Source organism: Setaria viridis, chromosome 6 (assembly GCF_005286985.2).
Source record: "Setaria viridis chromosome 6, Setaria_viridis_v4.0, whole genome shotgun sequence".
Lineage (NCBI taxonomy): Eukaryota > Viridiplantae > Streptophyta > Magnoliopsida > Poales > Poaceae > Setaria > Setaria viridis.
The window spans coordinates 11,564,744-11,582,017 of NC_048268.2; the positions used below are offsets into that span (position 1 = coordinate 11,564,744).

Genomic DNA, 17,274 nt, shown 5'->3' on the forward strand with positions numbered 1-17,274 from the left:
GATGGCACGGTGGATCCGGAGGAGGATGGCGTGGTGGAGGAGGAGGATGGGGCGGTGGAGGAGGAGGAGGCTGCCGGCGGGGGGGGGGGGGGGGGGGCAGCAAGGGCGATGGGGTTGAGGGGGAGCGGGAGAAGAAGGGGGCCGGTGGCGGGTGGTGGAGGCCCGGGTGGTGCTATGGCCTGGTACTAAAAGTTTTCGGACCTTTAGTACCGGGTCATAACACCACTCTGTATTAAAGGGTCACTTTTAGTACCTGGTAATGTTGTGATCCCGTACTAAAAGACCTCCTAGGATCACAAATTTAGACCCAATAGTGATGCTAATATTAGTACCGGATTAAAATGTAACCGCTACTAGGTTCGAGAACGAATATTCGTATTTGTAGTAATGATTACGGAGAGAGAGAGATTGTAATTTGGCTGCTGCCGTGGCACCGAGGTATGCTGTGTACTTGTGTTTATGTGAAAATGCCTTGACACCTGGTGTGACTGCGGACCGATGTGTGGGGGCGGCAGCGGCTCCTCAGTCTCGAGGATGACGGTGCTCCTAGATCTTGCCCCCTCTCTTATTTGGTTGAGCTCACCTGTTTTGGCTCGTTTCTCCTGCAGTAACTCCGTTCTGCGACGGCTTTCCGCCTTCCGGCGAGGACAGCACGACCGCTGCGGTGTCCGTGTGCGGCGAAGAGCTCCACAACATCTTCGGTTAGTGGGTGACTCTGGGGCGGCCGAAGAGCAAAACGGATCAGCATTGGTAGACTGGGACGGACGATCTTCCACGACTCCAAGAAACGGATAACATGTTCCGGATAACCTTTGGAAGCGTGCATGCATTACATGTGGGAAGTCCTAATAAAAGACTAATCGAGGTTAATTTGACCATTTCGCTATCAGTTTGTTACGTGAGTGTAATAAGTTCTATGACTGTTAACAAACCCACCGTTAAATACATATCGAGGAGATGGAGATCTTAACATTGACAAAGCCATATCGCATACTTTATTCGTTCCAAATTATAAATCGTTTTTGCTTTTCTAGGCGCATAGATGTTTGTATATACTTCTAAATATAGTGTATGTCTAGATGCATACAAACACCTACATATAGAATTATATCTAAATTCATAACAAAATCTATATATGTAGAACAGTCAAAACGATCTACATTTTAAAATGGAGGGAGTATATGTGTATAATTTTACGGGTATTAGGATTTTGAACCCCCACTGCTGGGGAATCCGCCTTTAGTACCGTATGGGAACATCCTTTAGCACCGGTCGTGCAACCGATACTGGTATATCGGTACTAAAGGGGACCTTTAGTATCGGTTCAAATAACCGGTACTAAAGGGAGGCCTTTAGTACCAATTGTATACACCAACCGGTACTAAATTATCTGCCACATCGTGCGTGGCTGAGGCCAATTTAGTACCGATTTGAAATACCGTACTAAGCTATTTTTCTTTTCTGTTTCTTTTCTCTTTTTATTTTCTATTTCTTTATTCTATATTTGTATTTCGTGTTTGTTTGCTTTACGTATACTAGTTCTAGTACGCTAATCTATATAAAGTTATATTTGATTTATAATATTATATTTGAGATAATATTATACATACACATATTGTGCATATACATATATGAATAATATTACATTGCATTAACTTTCCAAGTTCAACATTTTGGATCAACTATCCTGAACCCACCTGACGGTGATGTAGATTCAATCAGTCATTATGGAACTTTACCGCTGGATTTAGTATCTCATCCAAAGGAAATTCGCTGAGTTGTTCTTGAATTGTCCTGATTTTTTCCGTCTCGAGTTCTTCCTCATGTGTATAATCTGTGTCATTAGCAAAGGTTATTATATTAGATCAATGGATTTGCACAATTAGAACTAATATATTGTTAAGAAACTTGTCTACGTACTATGATTTCATGGTCGGTCACACGTTTCGGACCTACAAAGCCATGGATGAACTCACAAACAAAGTATCCGCATAAATTATTCTCCGGATCCTGCCTCAAACACTATACATATGGCAAAAGAAGTTATGAAATATTTATTGTGTTCAAGGAAGTGACACGAGATGTGCAAATTCAATACATACCAGAAATTCATAGTGGATATAAAGTTGCTCCTTGAATTCACCTGAGTGATGTTGATGGAAGCGAGTCCATACTTTGTTAAGCATAACTATGAGGATGGCGTACTGATCTCTTGGTCTGCTCAAACAGTCCATGATATAGACTATGCTTCGATCAACCATAATAATAAGGAGTATCCAGTGAAAGCTGTACATATATGTATAGTGAAAAACTATTTAATCTTATTTTTAACTAATAGTTCAAAAAATAAAAGAGATAGGAAACACACTCACTTGAAGTTGTACGACAGAAGTATGTACTTCATGCAATGTCTCTTGTCCAAAAAATTATATATATTCTTCAAGGTCCGATTTTGTTTATCTCCTACAGTTGCCTCGTTTATAACATCTGGCCCCGTGAAGCCAACATCATAGAATCCTTTATTCCAGCAAGTTTGAATTTCCATCCTGCATGATATAAAATAGAATAGGGGATAAGACGTTGCACAATGACTAGAGCGGGAATTTTGAAGTTAGAGCAAATTAAATACTTACAAAACTTAGGAACTGATGTGGGCCTTTAGTACGGGTGGAGGCTTCAATCGGTACTAATGTATGACCTTTAGTACCGGGTGAACTCTTCACCCAATACTAAAGGGAAGCATGGGCCCAACTGAGTAACTAGTCGTTAGATTCAGTACTAGTGCCAACCAGTACTAAACCTCGGGAGGAATGCTGAGTTTTCCAGTAGTGCCCTTTTGATAAAGTGGTACCTTATTTCTCTATCACCATATGAAGAGTTGGTTTCCCTATATCCACCAGTGGAAAACCCACCTTTAGTCCCGGTTGGTAAGCCTCATAGGTCCCGAAAAACCAACCGGGACTAAATATTCGGAACTAAAGGTCCCCCTCTTTAGTCCCGGGTCATGTACCTGGGACTAAAAACCCCCTTTAGTCCCGGTTGGCAGTACCAACCGGGACTAAAAAGTTAAAAAAGTGCGGGCTGCCCGCACCGGCCGCCCGCTCGCGCCAGCCCCGCCCTCGCGCCTGCTTGGAAGAAAGGGAGAAGAGGAGGAGATAAGATAATGAAGAAGATAAGGGAGAAAGGGAGAGGAGGAGAAGATAAGGTGGAGAGAGAGCGGGCCGCATGGAAAGGGGGCTTTTAGTCCCGGTTAGTAATTCCAACCGTGACTAGGGGGGGCCTTTACTCCCGGTTGGTGTTTCCAACCGGGACAAAACGCCCCACCAGATTTTTATGCCCCACTAGCCATTACAACCGGAACTAAAGGGAAGCCTTTAGCCCCGGTTGATATTCACAACCGAGACTAAAACTCCTCCCGTTTGTGGTGGCCTTTTGACCCGGGACTAAATGCCCTTTAGTCCCGGGTCCAAAGACAACTGGGACTAAAAATGTTGAATGGAAAGTCTCTTCTCTACTTAGTGATCTATGTAACTTATTTAGGGGGTGTTTGGATTATAAAACCAATTGCACGGGTGGAGACTAATTTGCAAGACAAATCTATTAAGCCTAATTAGTCCATGATTTGACAATATGGTGCTACAGTAAACATGTGCTAATGATGGATTAATTAGGCTTAATAGATTCGTCTCGTGAATTAACCTCCATCTATATAATTAGTTTTATAATTAGTTCATATTTAATCCTCTAATTAATATCCGAATATTCAAAGTGACGGAGACTAAAGAACCAAACAACCCCTAAATCTCTAAATTCTTTCTGAAAAAGAAGAGTAGTAATAATCATCTCAATCATTCATGCTACTGTTCAAGAAAGAAAAAACGATCGCTGAGCAGCCAAGATAGTACCGCATGCGAATATAAAACTTAAACACTCACGCAACTATATATATGGCAGGCAAAGGCTACTTTCTGTACCAGAAAACACGACCACCTATACACCAGAACAAGTTCGTACGAGGAACTAGGAACCATGGATGTGGCATACCAACTCCTGCAAGTGATCACCACACCTCTAGCACTACCACTCCTACTGCTAGTCCCCCTCCTGCTGCTGCTCCCCTCCACCTCTCGCCGAAGCCGTCATGGCAGCAAGTAGCAACTGAAGCGTCCCGTGCTGCCTCCTTCCCCTCCGGCCCTGCCCATCATCGGCCACCTGCACCTCGTCGGCGACTGTCCGCATGTCTCCCTCCGCAGCCTCGCCGCGAAGCATGACAGCGGCGGTCTCATGCTCCTCCGCCTCGGCACCGTCCCGAACCTGGTCGTGTCGTCGCCGCGCGCTGCGCAGCTTGTCATGCGCACGCACGACCACGCCTTCGCCTCGCGGCCGACGTCCAGGATCTCGGACGCCCTGCTTTACGGGTCGTCGGACATCGGCTTCTCCCCCTACGGCGAGCACTGGCGCCAGCTCAGGAGGCTCGTCACCACGCACCTCTTCTCCGTCAAGAAGGTGAACTCATACCGCCTCGCCCGGCAAGACGAGGTAATTAACTAACTAATTATATATACTGTCAACGCGAAATTTATGCAGTATACATGCACTTACCATGCATCTATGATCTGTTCCTGCGTGCTTAGGTGCGCCTGGTTATGGAGAAGATCCGGGAGGCGGTGGCCGGGTGCAAGGTGGTGGACATCAGCGAGATGATGAACACGTTCGCAAACGACATCGTGTGCCGGGCCGTGTCGGGCAAGTTCTTCAGGGCGGAAGGCCGGAACAAGCTCTTCCGGGAGCTGATCGTGACGATCAGTAGTTTGATTGATGGGTTCAACCTGGAAGAGTACTTCCCAGGGCTAGCAAACGTGTTAGGTTCGCTCACCAGCTGGTTTGCGAGTAACAAGGCCGAGAAGACACACAAAATATGGGATGAGTTGCTTGAAACGATAATAAGCGACCACGAGGGACGGGGAAGAAGCTCTGAGCAGGGGCATGTTGTTGGCGGTGGTGTTGAGCAAGAAGAGACTGACTTCGTCGATGTGTTACTCTCAGTTCAGAAGGAGTATGGTATCACCAGAGACCATATCAAGGCCATCTTAATGGTAACGTACTTATTTCAATAAATACTAGTCTCTATATCCTTAGAGAAAATATAACCTGGTAGCTCTGATTGTTTCACCCAACCTAAATAACGTGTCTATACATGTCCAGGACATGTTTGCTGCGGGCACGGACACGTCATCATTAGTTCTAGAACTCGCGATGGCGGAGCTCATGCGCAGCCCTCAGCTCATGACCAAGCTACAAGCTGAGGTGAGGGAAAACACACCCAAAGGACAAGAAATGGTGGCGCAAGATGACATAGCTAGCATGACATATCTAAGAGCTGCGGCCGTTTCCCACCTTCGCCCTCCACCCCATGTCCACCGACGACCTTCCGCCGTCCTCCGACATCGACGCCATCATCATCTTCTGGGACCCGTGCAACGCCAACCGTGTGGACCCGGTAATGGCCAGCGCATCCTCGAGGTGGCAGTGAAGTGGGCAGCGATTGGAGTGGAGGCTAGACTGCCACGAGAGCTCGCTTCCGATTCGGATCGGAATCGAGGCTGAGTCGGGGCCAAATTGCCAGGAGAGTTCGCTGCCGAACCGGATCGGAATCGAGGCTGACTTGGATCGGAATCGCTGCCAGGAGAGTTCGCTGCCGAACCAGATCGGAATCGAGGCCGACTTGGATCGGAATCGAGGTTGCGTTCTTGCCTGTATATACATAGCTGCGTGGTTGGGCATCTTCGACGTGTTTGTGGCAGACTGCCAGGAGCCCAGGTCCTCCTCGCCGTCGAGAAAGTGCTCTGCAACACGCTCATAGATCACCTCCATCGACGCCAACAGCTCGTGTGCCCTAGCGTGTTCGGCTTCTTACTCTACTTCCACAAAAGGTACGTAAGCATTTACTTAATACGAAGGTATTTGGCCTCTAAATTCTGTCAAGCTATTTGCCCTCTCTGAATTTTCTGCTGGGCTGGATGCTGTAGTTTTCAATAGAATTATGTTATTCACCTACTTGCATCTCTATTTTAACATATTGCGTTTCTTCAGTTTGTGGTTAGTCATAAAAGGAACATCCCATACTATTACTGATAGAGAAATTTCAATTTTGCTGCTTTTGCAGAAAATGGATTCTCATAACATTGAATCAAGCAATGCTAATGGTTTTGATACTCGACCCTTAAAGAAAGCAAAATGTGAACAATTGAATGATTGCGATTTATCACCATCGCCTCCATCATCAACCTCCCTGGCATCATCATGTGATAACATTGAATCAAGCAATGTTTATGATTTAGATGCTCGGCCCTTGAAGGAAGAAAAATCTGAACAGATGAATGATCTTGACATATCACTATCACCTCCATCACCAACCACCCTGGCATCATCATCTCCGGTTAGTGTTTTTGCTGTTCATTTAATTTAGTGGATTGGTTAATGATTTGACAATTTTAGGTTTTTTTTCAGGAAAAAGATTCTTACACTATTGATTCAATTGTTGCCGAGAAAGTGGCATGTTCTGAACGGATTGACTTTGAATCAGATAATGACAGAAGAATTCTATTAGATGACGAGAAGCATCAAGATCAACATGAACAATACAAAGTTGATCAAACATATGACTATCTCCCACAAGGTATGTTTCTATGAAATTTTTATTCACTGTGTTGTTGTTTTTAACTTTTAACATCACGTTAAATTTTTTGAATATTTGCAGATTATGAAATGACCGACCTAGACTACTGTGCTCAAATAACAATAGAAACATCTTTGAAAGATGATATACTTGTGAAGATAGATGACATCTTTATCAGACAAGCTCAATTGTCATGCTTGCTAGATTCAGAAAAATTCCTAAATGATGATGTAAGTAACTACTTACAAGTGAATGCTCTTCGATCAATATTTTTTTCTTATGTAATAAAGGTTTGTTATTTGAATCTTTGTAGGTCATCAGCGCATATATATGTTGCATAAAGGATCAAGCCCATTTAGAAAGTAGGAATGATGTTAAATTTTACTTTGAGAATCCCTTTATTTCTGTATTGCTAAAAAGGGATGGCAAGCTTGGAGTAGGTGAAGATGGTAACCATATCACAAAGATTGTCAGAAACTATCTTAAGCATGAAATGGTAATTTCAATCTCTTTAGTTGACATGTTCTAAGCTTGATAGATTTTAATTGTTAACTGTTCATGTCTGGTACTAATTCAATTCTTCATTTTAGATTCTTATTCCAATAAATATCAAAGAAAAACATTGGTATTTGGCTATTATTAACACACAGAAGTGTGAAATACAAGTACTTGACTCATTGTGTTGGGACTTCAACCGAGGTGACCTTGCTGATACGGTCAGTTTCTACAGCATTCATACTTGATCCTACACTTAAATGCATTTTTACTGATATTAATAATTTAATAGCTACAAGGACTACAATATCATTTGAACATAATTGGAAGGCAACAAAACTTGATTAGTCATAACTGGAAAGACCTCCAGGTTATTTCCTGGATAATCACAGAACAACTACAAGAGCCAATGCAGAAAGATGGGTATGTTCCAAAAAAATATGCTAACATATATAAGATTATTTATTTTCTTGTTTGGAGTACTCAGTATTTTATAACCATGCAGCTCATCTTGTGGACTGTTCATGCTCAAGTTTATGGAATACTGGACTGGAAATTCACTATCTCATCCTATTACACAGGTTTTTGTTTTTTATTTTATGGAATAACATAAAGTCAATTTCATGCTAATTTTTTACAAGTTCTAATAATGATTGCTACCATGCAGGAAGATATTAATCATTTTAGGTTCAAGTTAGCAGGTATACTATTATGTTGGAAAACAAACACAGCACAAACAACTCCTCAAAATATCTCATTGTTGGGAAGTTCAGATGGCCAAAAAGAACCCAAGGCATCAGATTCATTATCAGAGGAAACAAAATACCAATCATTAATGTCTGTTCTTTCTAAGATCAGTGTACATGAGTTAGTTGGCGGCCTTTGTGACTACATCAAATCAATTAATTATCCAGAAACATTGTTGTAAGAACCTTCTAATTACTACTGTGTATTTTTTTATTAATAGCAGAATACAATCTACAACATCTCTGTTTAGAGTAGCTGACGATATAACAGCTCTAACTATCAGGGAGCTTTTAGCAAAAAAAATTTCTATGTTAACTATTTCATGGTTATTTGTGTGTGTGTTCCCATATATCATGTTGCAATGTTTCTGGTGTATTGTTCCTCCTGTCATGTCCTGTTCTGTTTTGTATGTTTTGTTATTAGTATAATGGATATCTATACTTTCAATAAGACAATTTTTTCTTTGTCTGGACTATGTAAAGCAAACTGTTTGTCTTAATGCAGAAAAGTATGGGTGCGAAACTCCAAGCCATATTCCATTAGCTTGACTCTCAGGAAACTGCAAGAAATACTGAAGGAAGATCTGCCCATGGACCGTGATTGTTTTAATTTGGTTATTCGAAAATTCATGTTTGATGACATCCAAATGATGAACAAAACCAAAGGAACAATATCAAAGCATTATCTAGACACGCGGTTTTGGGTATGTTCTTATAATCGTAATCTAAATATATTCTTTTTTTTCCTCAGGTTTGTAACCTTGGACGACACCCAAACTTCCGTAAAAAGATAGACGTGGAACAACTCGCGGAAACCATTAGTAGCTGGCCTGGTGTTAATTATAGTGTTTCAAGATGCAAATTGGTAAGACATCACTTCCCTATACCTATAAGCACAGTTCTTGTGATTATAGCTACTAGCCGTCTTGTAGATTTTAATGCTCTTGTTCTAACAACTACCATTTTGCAGATTCTTATACCAATAGTACAATTCAACAAAACCTTTATTCTGCTAATACTAAACCAAGATACAAGAACCGTCTATATTTTAGACCCTACTCCACTTGAACAGTTTACAAATACAACCCAAATGCAAGATATGTGAAGAAACTTTTATGTATTGCTGAATTTTTACCAAAAGCCATGTCAAAAGTCTGCCCTGGATCTAGATGGAATGAGGATGTTTTCCTATGGCGTCAAATAATCTTATCTGATGTTCCGATCGAAAATAGGTAAGCATTCTTATAATGTGTAACCAGAATTAGTTTGTTTACTTCTCAGACAAAAAAGGAAATTAAATGCTTGTTTTGGTGGACATATGTAGTAACTCTTCAGTTTATTGTACGAATGGTTATATTCTCTACCCAAAAGCTGCACATCTGTTTAAACAAGAGTAGTTCTATCTTCAGTGTTCAACATATTATGAAAATATATGTATTAGAATAATCACTGATGTTCTTATCTTATCAGAGAACTATCTGGTTATCTTGTTTCTCTCTTCATGTGCATATGTAAAGATGAAGAACTACGGTTGCCAGTTTTAAAGGTCAGTGTCATGAGAACTTGAAATATTACTATTTATTATTTACACACTTATATGACGCTAATTATTCATTGTTTGCATACATATATGCATGTACAGGATGGCTACGATCTAAGAAAGCAATTTATGGCACAACTATTAACTTATAAGGAGAATGGATGTGAAGACAATATGCCTGCTGGTGTTCGAGACTTTCTTAGGTGTATCAATGCTACTCAAAGTTAGAAATAGTTATGCAAGCACAGACAATGTATGAGATCATATTGAAACGGTTTTATTATTACCATTGGACCTTTTTGTTTGTAGGAATAGTTATTATTCGCTCATTTGTAATATGTTAGATTCGCTTCATAATATGTTGATGCGTTGCCTCTGTTTCAAGAAAAGCCCTATCTGGTACTGTAATCATGGGTCATGGCTCATCATAACCCCATAAACCTAATTGGGGTACTTTAGCCTTCACTCGCAATGATGAGCGCGATCTTGATCTCGCGAGAATAATGTTAAAATCCCTCCTGCCATGGCTTTCAAGCTCTGCTTGTCGAAGAGGCTTTGCTTTATTCCTTGGGTTAAACCAAAGGTTGATGATATATACCATAAAAATGAAGAGGCTTTGCTCTCATGACTATTGTCAGATCGTATGCTTGTTTAGCGTGTCACACATGGCTAGACCTTGCGTGGTCCAATATCCTAATGTATTGTCTCGGAGATGATAGAATTGAACATTTCTTACGACCTGTTAGATTCAGTAGACTTAACTATTTTTTAAAGTATGTTTGTCTCACTTTACCCATTTAGTTAATACGAAGCTATTTGGCCTTCAGTAGACTTAACTATTTATTCAAGTATGTTTGTCTCACTTTACCCATTTAGTTAATACGAAGCTATTTGGCCTCTAAATTCTGTCAAGCTATTTGCCCTCTCTGAATTTTATAAATTCTGTCAAGCTATTTGCTTTCTCTGAATTTTTGCATAATTGATGAGGTTATTAGGAACATCCCCTTTGAGCATGGAACTCCGCCTCACCCGATCCTTGGTCCAGGCGTCGGATGCGCCCGACCCCTTGAGGGTAGAACTCCGCCTCGCCCGACCCCTTGGTCCGGGGTCGGATGCGCCCGACCCCTTGAGGGTGGAACTCCGCCTCATCCGACCCCTTGGTCCCGGGGTCGGATGCGCCCGACCCCTTGAGGGTGGAACTCCGCCTCGCCCGACCCCTTTGTCCCAGGTGTCGGATGCGCCCGACCCCTTGAGGGTGGAACTCTGTCTCGCCCGACCCCATGTCCCGGGGTCGGATGCACCCGACCCCTTGGTCCCGGGGTCGGATGCGCCCGACCCCTTGAGGGTGGAACTCCGCCTCGCCCGACCCCATGTCCCGGGGTCGTCCCGGGGTCGGATGCGCCCGACCCCTTGAGGGTGGAACTCCGCCTCGTCCGACCCCTTGGTCCCGGGGTCGGATGCGCCCGACCCCTTGAGGGTGGAACTCCGTATCGCCTGACCCTATGTCCCGGGGTCGGATGCACCCGACCCCTTATCCCGGGGTCGGATGCGCCCGACCCCTTGAGGGTGGAACTCCGCCTCGCCCGACCCTTTGTCCCGTGGTCGGATGTGCCCGACCCCTTCAGGGTGGAACTCTGCCTCGCCCGACCCCGAGTGAAGCTCTGCCTCGCCCGACCCTGAGTCCTCGGAATCGAAGCTGACTCGGGGCCAGACTGCCAAGAGAGTTCGCTACTGAACAGGATAGTAATCGAGGCCGACTCGGATAGAAATCGAGGTTGCATTCTTGCCTGTATAAATAGCTGCGGGGTTGTGGCCAGGAGCCCAGGACCTCCTCGCCATCGAGATACTGCTCAGCAACACACGCAGAGATCACCTCCATCAACGCCAACACGTGCCGCAAGCTTCTTACTCTACTTCCACAAAAGGTACATAAACATTTCCTTCACCTTAAAAGGTGGGAAGAAATAACCCTGGATTGGAGGATCTTGAGACACAAGTCACGTAAACAAAGGAGGACCAGATGCAGAGAAATTCCTTGGCTGAATCACCATCGCAACTCTTTGATCCCAAAGAGCAGAGAAGGAAAAGAGATAGAGATAGGTATGCACGGATGATTGATCAAGAAAAGCAGGAAAAACTCAAAAAACGTCGTGAAGCCTATCATCACCAAAAAAGAACAAGTACAAATTCAACTCAGATCCAAAAAAAATGCTCACAGGTGACTGATCAAGAAAAGCAACAAAAAATACACAAAAAATGCATGCATGAGAGGGAAAGATATGAAAACATGCAACCAAATCAAAAGAAAGCAAAGTTAGAACAAGTTTCTGCTAATCGTGCACGACGACGTGACACTCTAAGCAAAAAATCAATTGCAATGGAGAACCCTGCAAATCGTAACGAAAACTTCACAGCTAGAACAATGGAAAAAACTCCTGCCCTACCAGATGAAGACTGTTCTATGAACACCAAAGTCATAGATGATCTAGAATCTCTAAAACAGCCAACAAACATGAAGGAAGGTAATACTCCCAATTGCATATATGACTCTCACAATCAGATAAAACATGCATCAATTTTTACAATGTTAACAATCTTTCATGGACAGATATCCCCTATTCAATGTGTCCAGGCAGCAAGGATGGAGAAGAAACAAATCAATCATTCATTGATGATGAACCATATGGTAAGGATATATACTAAATTTATATTCTCATCATGCAATGGAAAACATCATATAATTCACATAATTCTATGCAGGTGATGATGGAGTTGTATATGAAGAAGACACCGATGAGGAGGATAACATCATTTCTGGTCAAGGTATGATAAACACGTTAAAATATTTTCACATCACAATGTGAGTACTTCTCTAATTTCTTTCATCCTACAAATCACAGCAGAATGGGAAGATATGGAGGTAGAAATAAAGGAAAATGAGTCAACCGTTCCTGAGGATTCAAACATCAATGATCCATATGACATCGTCTATAGTAACATACCAGACAACACACACATGCTGAAACCTGTTGAAAATTGCAAATATTGCGATGCAAAAAAATTTCACCACGAACCTGAGGGGCTGTGCTGTCGAAAAGGACGGATCAAACTTGCAAATCTTGAGACACCACATCAGCTCATGAGACTATGGACGAGCAATGACTCTGATGCAATACATTTTTGAAAGAATATAAGGTTTTTCAATGGCCACTTCTCATTTACTTCTCTGTACTATCGCCTCGATAGAGATACAACTACCATGAGAAACAGCGGTATTTACACCTTCCGAGCACATGGTCAGATCTATCACAACATATGCTCATTTGCAAAAGATGGTTCAGGTCCTAAGCATCTAGAACTCTACTTCTATGATGACGATCCAACCCTAGAGCATCGTTACCGCTATTGCCGCAAGGAAATGTACGAGCAAGACAAACATGTAATACAATGCACCAGAGGACATACAATGCACCAATCACATCTGAGGTGGCTGCAGTATGGATTGAAGGAAATGAACGGAGGAATACTTTTGACAGAAATGTAATACTACATGGGAAGAACAACGAAATACAAGGAATCCGATCATACACTGGATGCTATGATCCATTGTCTTATCCTTTGTTCTTTCCAAGAGGTGAATTGGGATGGCATGCCGATATCCCAAAGGTTGGAATTACTACGGAAGATGTGAAGAAAGCTCGTGCTAATCAAAATAACAAAAACAATGATCCAGGTAACTATTTCAAATATTAGTCTTCATAATTACATATACTAATGAAATAATTGCCTATGCCACTAACAATCAATTTTATATGTCCAACACAGATTCAAGTGGTAGAATGTGGGTAACCATGAGAGAATACTACTGCTATAAATTTCATGTGCGAGCCAACATATTTAACCCAATACTATACGGCGGACGGCTTTTCCAACAATTCGCCGTGGATACATACATCAAGATTGAGAGCTCACGACTGGACTTCATATGGAATCATCAGAAAGAGATAAGGGCGGATATATACCAAGGCCTTCTAGATAGCATTCATGCGGGACAAGATAGGGGAGATGCGGTCGGCAAACGGACAGTGCTTTCATCATCATTTATTGGGGGTCCTCGAGACAAGATGCGTCGGTACCTAGACGCCATGGCTTTAGTTAGAAAATATGAGAAACCAGACATATTCCTCACGATGAAATGCAATCCCAACTGGGAAGAGATCATGAATGAACTTGAGTTTGGTCAAACACCACAAGATCGCCCTGATCTTGTTGTTCGTGTTTTCAGAGCAAAACTAGAACAAATGAAAAAGCAGTTGTTAGAAGAGCACATCCTAGGCAAGGTGAAGGCCTATACCTATGTTGTAGAGTTCCAAAAGAGAGGTCTACCACACGCTCATTTCTTGCTTATAATGACCGAAAAATATAAGCTAACTTGTCCAGAGCAATATGATAGACTAATCTCGGCGGAGCTCCCAAACAAACAAAAATACCCAGAGTTGTACAAGATGGTTATCAAACATATGATGCATGGACCTTGCGGTACATTGAATAAGAACTGTCCATGCACGAAGAATCGAAAATCATGCAAGAACTATTATCCAAGGCAATTTAACGCTACTACCATTCAAGGCAAGGATTCTTACCCATTATACAGGCGACGAGATGATGACCATAATGAAATAGTCCGAGTGCACAAACTAGATAACAGGTGGGTAGTTCCTTACAACCCTTACCTCCTGCAAATGTTCAATTGCCACATAAATGTCGAGGTATGCTCAAGCATAAAAGCTGTCAAATACCTATACAAATACATCTACAAGGGACATGACTGCGCGTCTGTATGTGTAAATGGGACAAGTGAAAAAGAAGATATCGATGAGATTAGACAATACAGAGACGCGAGATGGGTGACACCACCAGAGGCACTATGGAGGATATATGGCTTCGAACTAAGCAAGACAAATCCTCCAGTCATGCAATTGCAGCTTCATCTTCCAAACATGCACATGGTTTCATACCATGGAAAAAAAGAAATCACGGAAGTAATCAACCGCGAAGGTGTTGAGAAGTCAATGCTAACGGCATACTTCGAAGCTAACAGGACACACGAAAAAGCATGAGGCATCTTGTACCGTGATTTTCCAGAACATTATACTTGGCAAACCCAGGGGAAGTTTTGGCAACAGAGGAAAAGGAAAACGTTGTACCAGGTTGGGAGGATCGTCTCAGCACATCCAGCCGAAGGAGAAAGATACTATCTTCGAGTTCTCCTGAACCATGTGAAAGGCGCAACCTGCTACGAAGAGCTACGAACAGTTGATGGCCAAATATTGCCATCATTTCGTGAAGCTGCAGAGAAAAGGGGCCTCATTGAGGCAGACAACACATTAGATGATTGCCTGATAGAAGCAGAGTTATTTCGGATGCCATCCTCGCTACGAAGGCTATTTGCGATGATTCTTGTGTTTTGTGAGCCCCACGACATCCGTGCACTATGGAACAATCACATCGAGGCAATGTCGGAAGACTATCGACGAAACCGCAAAAATGCAAGAACGATCGAACAGATGGTATTAATAAATATTAGGGATATGCTGCAATCGATGGGAAAAGACATACGATCATTTCCTCTTCCAGAGATCGATGAGCAAAATGACACAAAAGACAATACACCTAGGGAGATCACCGAGGAATCCAACATCGAGGTGGACCCTGAGGACATGGAATTGCCTAAACACCTAAATGATGAGCAAAAGGCCGCCTACAATGAAATTCTAACAGCAGTTGACCGTGATGGAGGAGGGCTATTCTTCGTAGATGGACCTGGAGGAACGGGGAAAACTTTTCTATACAAGGCATTGCTTGCAACAGTCCGTGGACAAGGAAAAATAGCTTTAGCAACAGCAACCTCTGGTGTCGCAGCTTCCATAATGCCCGGAGGAAGGACAGCGCACTCAAGGTTCAAGATACCACTAAGGATAGATGATGGGGCTATTTCTTCATTCACAAAACAAAGTGGGACAGCCAAGCTACTTCAGGTAGCATCGCTAATCATTTGGGATGAACAAAAATATATGTATTCCACGCACGATGGATGATTCCGGACTTGATAGACTCATCGACAGCGTCTATCAAATGAACAGCACTTGCCTAGAGGATCCAAATTACATCACGTCAAGAGCCATTTTATCCACGCGTAATGACTGTGTAGACCGCATTAATCTAAAAATGATTGAACGATTCCAAGGAGAAGAGATGGTCTATCACAGCTTTGATACTGTAGAAGATGACCCCCATAACTACTATCCCCTGGAATTCCTAAACACACTAACCCCAAATGGACTACCACCACATATGCTGAAGCTCAAGATTAACTGTCCAATAATACTACTTAGAAATATCGACCCAGCTAATGGACTATGCAATGGCACAAGGTTGGTGGTACGAGGATTCCAGAAAAATGCAATCGATGCAGAGATTGTGCTAGGACAACATTATGGGACACGAGTTTTCTTGCCTTGAATCCTGCTATGCCCCTCTGATGATGAGATGTTCCCATTCCGTTTTAAAAGGAAACAATTTCCTGTCAGACTAAGTTTTGCAATGACAATAAACAAAGCACAAGGACAGACAATACCAAATGTAGGCATCTACCTGCCTGAACCGGTTTTCTCTCACGGTCAATTATATGTCGCGCTTTCTAGAGCAACAATGGCCAAGAACATAAAGATACTAACAGCTGAAAATGATGATGAAGATGAGAACCAGAAGCAGGACAACAAAATCAAGCCATCAGAGAAAAATAAGAAAAAGAAAAAAAGGAAGAGCAAAAGCGACATGTCAGATAAGAAAGAGGTAAATCAAAAAGACACAACCGATAGATACACGAAGAATATAGTGTATTCAGAGGTCCTCACCAAATAAGTACTTGTCGAGCAACCTGTAGAGGGACACAATTCCTGCAACGATTGCAAGTCTTACTCGCCTCAGCTTTTTGCTGCCGAATCAGATCGGAATCGAGGCTGACTTGGATCGGAATCGAGGTTGCGTTCTTGCCTGTATACATAGCTGCAGGATGGAACTCCGCCTCGCCCGACCCTTGGTCCCCGGGTCGGATGCGCCCGACCCCTTGAGGGTGGAACTCCGCCTCGCCCAACCCTTGGTCCCGGGGTCGGATGCGCCCGACCCCTTGAGGGTGGAACTCCGCCTCGCCCGACCCCGAGTGAAGCTCCGCCTCGCCCGACCCTGAGTCCTGGGGTCGGGAGTGTCCGACCCCTAAGCGGAACGTTGGAGTTGCCAGTTTTGTGAATGTGTGGGATAACTGTTGTTGACATTTATTATTTCTGTTTCAAATAGGTGATTCTCCTGCAAAGAAAAAAAACACACTTTCTAAATGGTATGCCTTCATTGCTGTACTCAGAAACATATGGATTTCCTTGCTGTCTGCTTGCTGTCAGGGAAGAAGAGCATTGATGGGAAATATGTAAAGATAGACAAGAAAAGTGTCCCTGATGGTAATTAAAGTGACAAAAAGTTTTTATTGGGAAAATTACTTCCTTATGTCCGAAAAATACTCCATTGATTATTTTCGATTATTTATTTGTGCTAAGCTTGATGGGCAACATTGGGCACAGAGACCGCAGATCTTGCAAATGAAAATTCTTGTTCAAAGTTCAAAAATGGTACGAACAAACGTATAATAACGTGACAGCAAGTAATGACCCGTAGCAACGCACGGGCATTTCTGCTAGTATTATTAAAAGTGAGGAACGTTTGTTTGGTCCAACTTCTATCAATGAAAGGTGGGCCTCTGC

General features: G+C 42.7%; 2 protein-coding genes and 1 pseudogene across 2 annotated transcripts; all 3 read left to right on the plus strand.

The window, feature by feature from the left end:
• The first annotated feature begins 3,990 nt into the window (after positions 1 to 3,990).
• Positions 3,991 to 5,615, plus strand: LOC117861752 (indole-2-monooxygenase-like). Its single transcript, XM_072294660.1, has 3 exons — positions 3,991 to 4,539; positions 4,635 to 5,096; positions 5,206 to 5,615. Exons 1-3 carry the CDS (start codon positions 4,285 to 4,287, stop codon positions 5,605 to 5,607), a joined length of 1,119 nt encoding a protein of 372 aa, XP_072150761.1. The 5' UTR covers positions 3,991 to 4,284; the 3' UTR covers positions 5,608 to 5,615.
• A 178-nt stretch (positions 5,616 to 5,793) lies between these two features.
• LOC117861344 (uncharacterized) lies at positions 5,794 to 9,749 on the plus strand. The gene is made up of 13 exons (XM_034744881.1): positions 5,794 to 5,933; positions 6,167 to 6,439; positions 6,511 to 6,679; positions 6,761 to 6,909; positions 6,993 to 7,175; positions 7,270 to 7,395; positions 7,467 to 7,597; positions 7,680 to 7,755; positions 7,842 to 8,098; positions 8,426 to 8,785; positions 8,891 to 9,152; positions 9,391 to 9,466; positions 9,563 to 9,749. Exons 2-10 carry the CDS (start codon positions 6,170 to 6,172, stop codon positions 8,712 to 8,714), a joined length of 1,650 nt encoding a protein of 549 aa, XP_034600772.1. The 5' UTR covers positions 5,794 to 5,933; positions 6,167 to 6,169; the 3' UTR covers positions 8,715 to 8,785; positions 8,891 to 9,152; positions 9,391 to 9,466; positions 9,563 to 9,749.
• A 2,088-nt stretch (positions 9,750 to 11,837) lies between these two features.
• Positions 11,838 to 16,982, plus strand: LOC140223182 (uncharacterized; annotated as a pseudogene).
• The last annotated feature ends 292 nt before the right edge of the window (positions 16,983 to 17,274 follow it).

What these genes read in the sequence shown, in the direction of transcription:
- LOC117861752 (XM_072294660.1), top strand. Translation starts at nt 4,285, where the DNA reads ATGCTCCTCCGCCTCGGCACCGTCCCGAACCTGGTCGTGTCGTCGCCG. An exon ending in GCCTCGCCCGGCAAGACGAG is followed by an intron (nt 4,540 to 4,634) that starts GTAATTAACTAA and finishes CTGCGTGCTTAG; the next exon opens with GTGCGCCTGGTTATGGAGAA. An exon ending in ATATCAAGGCCATCTTAATG is followed by an intron (nt 5,097 to 5,205) that starts GTAACGTACTTA and finishes ATACATGTCCAG; the next exon opens with GACATGTTTGCTGCGGGCAC.
- LOC117861344 (XM_034744881.1), top strand. Translation starts at nt 6,170, where the DNA reads ATGGATTCTCATAACATTGAATCAAGCAATGCTAATGGTTTTGATACT. An exon ending in ATATGACTATCTCCCACAAG is followed by an intron (nt 6,680 to 6,760) that starts GTATGTTTCTAT and finishes GAATATTTGCAG; the next exon opens with ATTATGAAATGACCGACCTA. An exon ending in AATTATCCAGAAACATTGTT is followed by an intron (nt 8,099 to 8,425) that starts GTAAGAACCTTC and finishes GTCTTAATGCAG; the next exon opens with AAAAGTATGGGTGCGAAACT.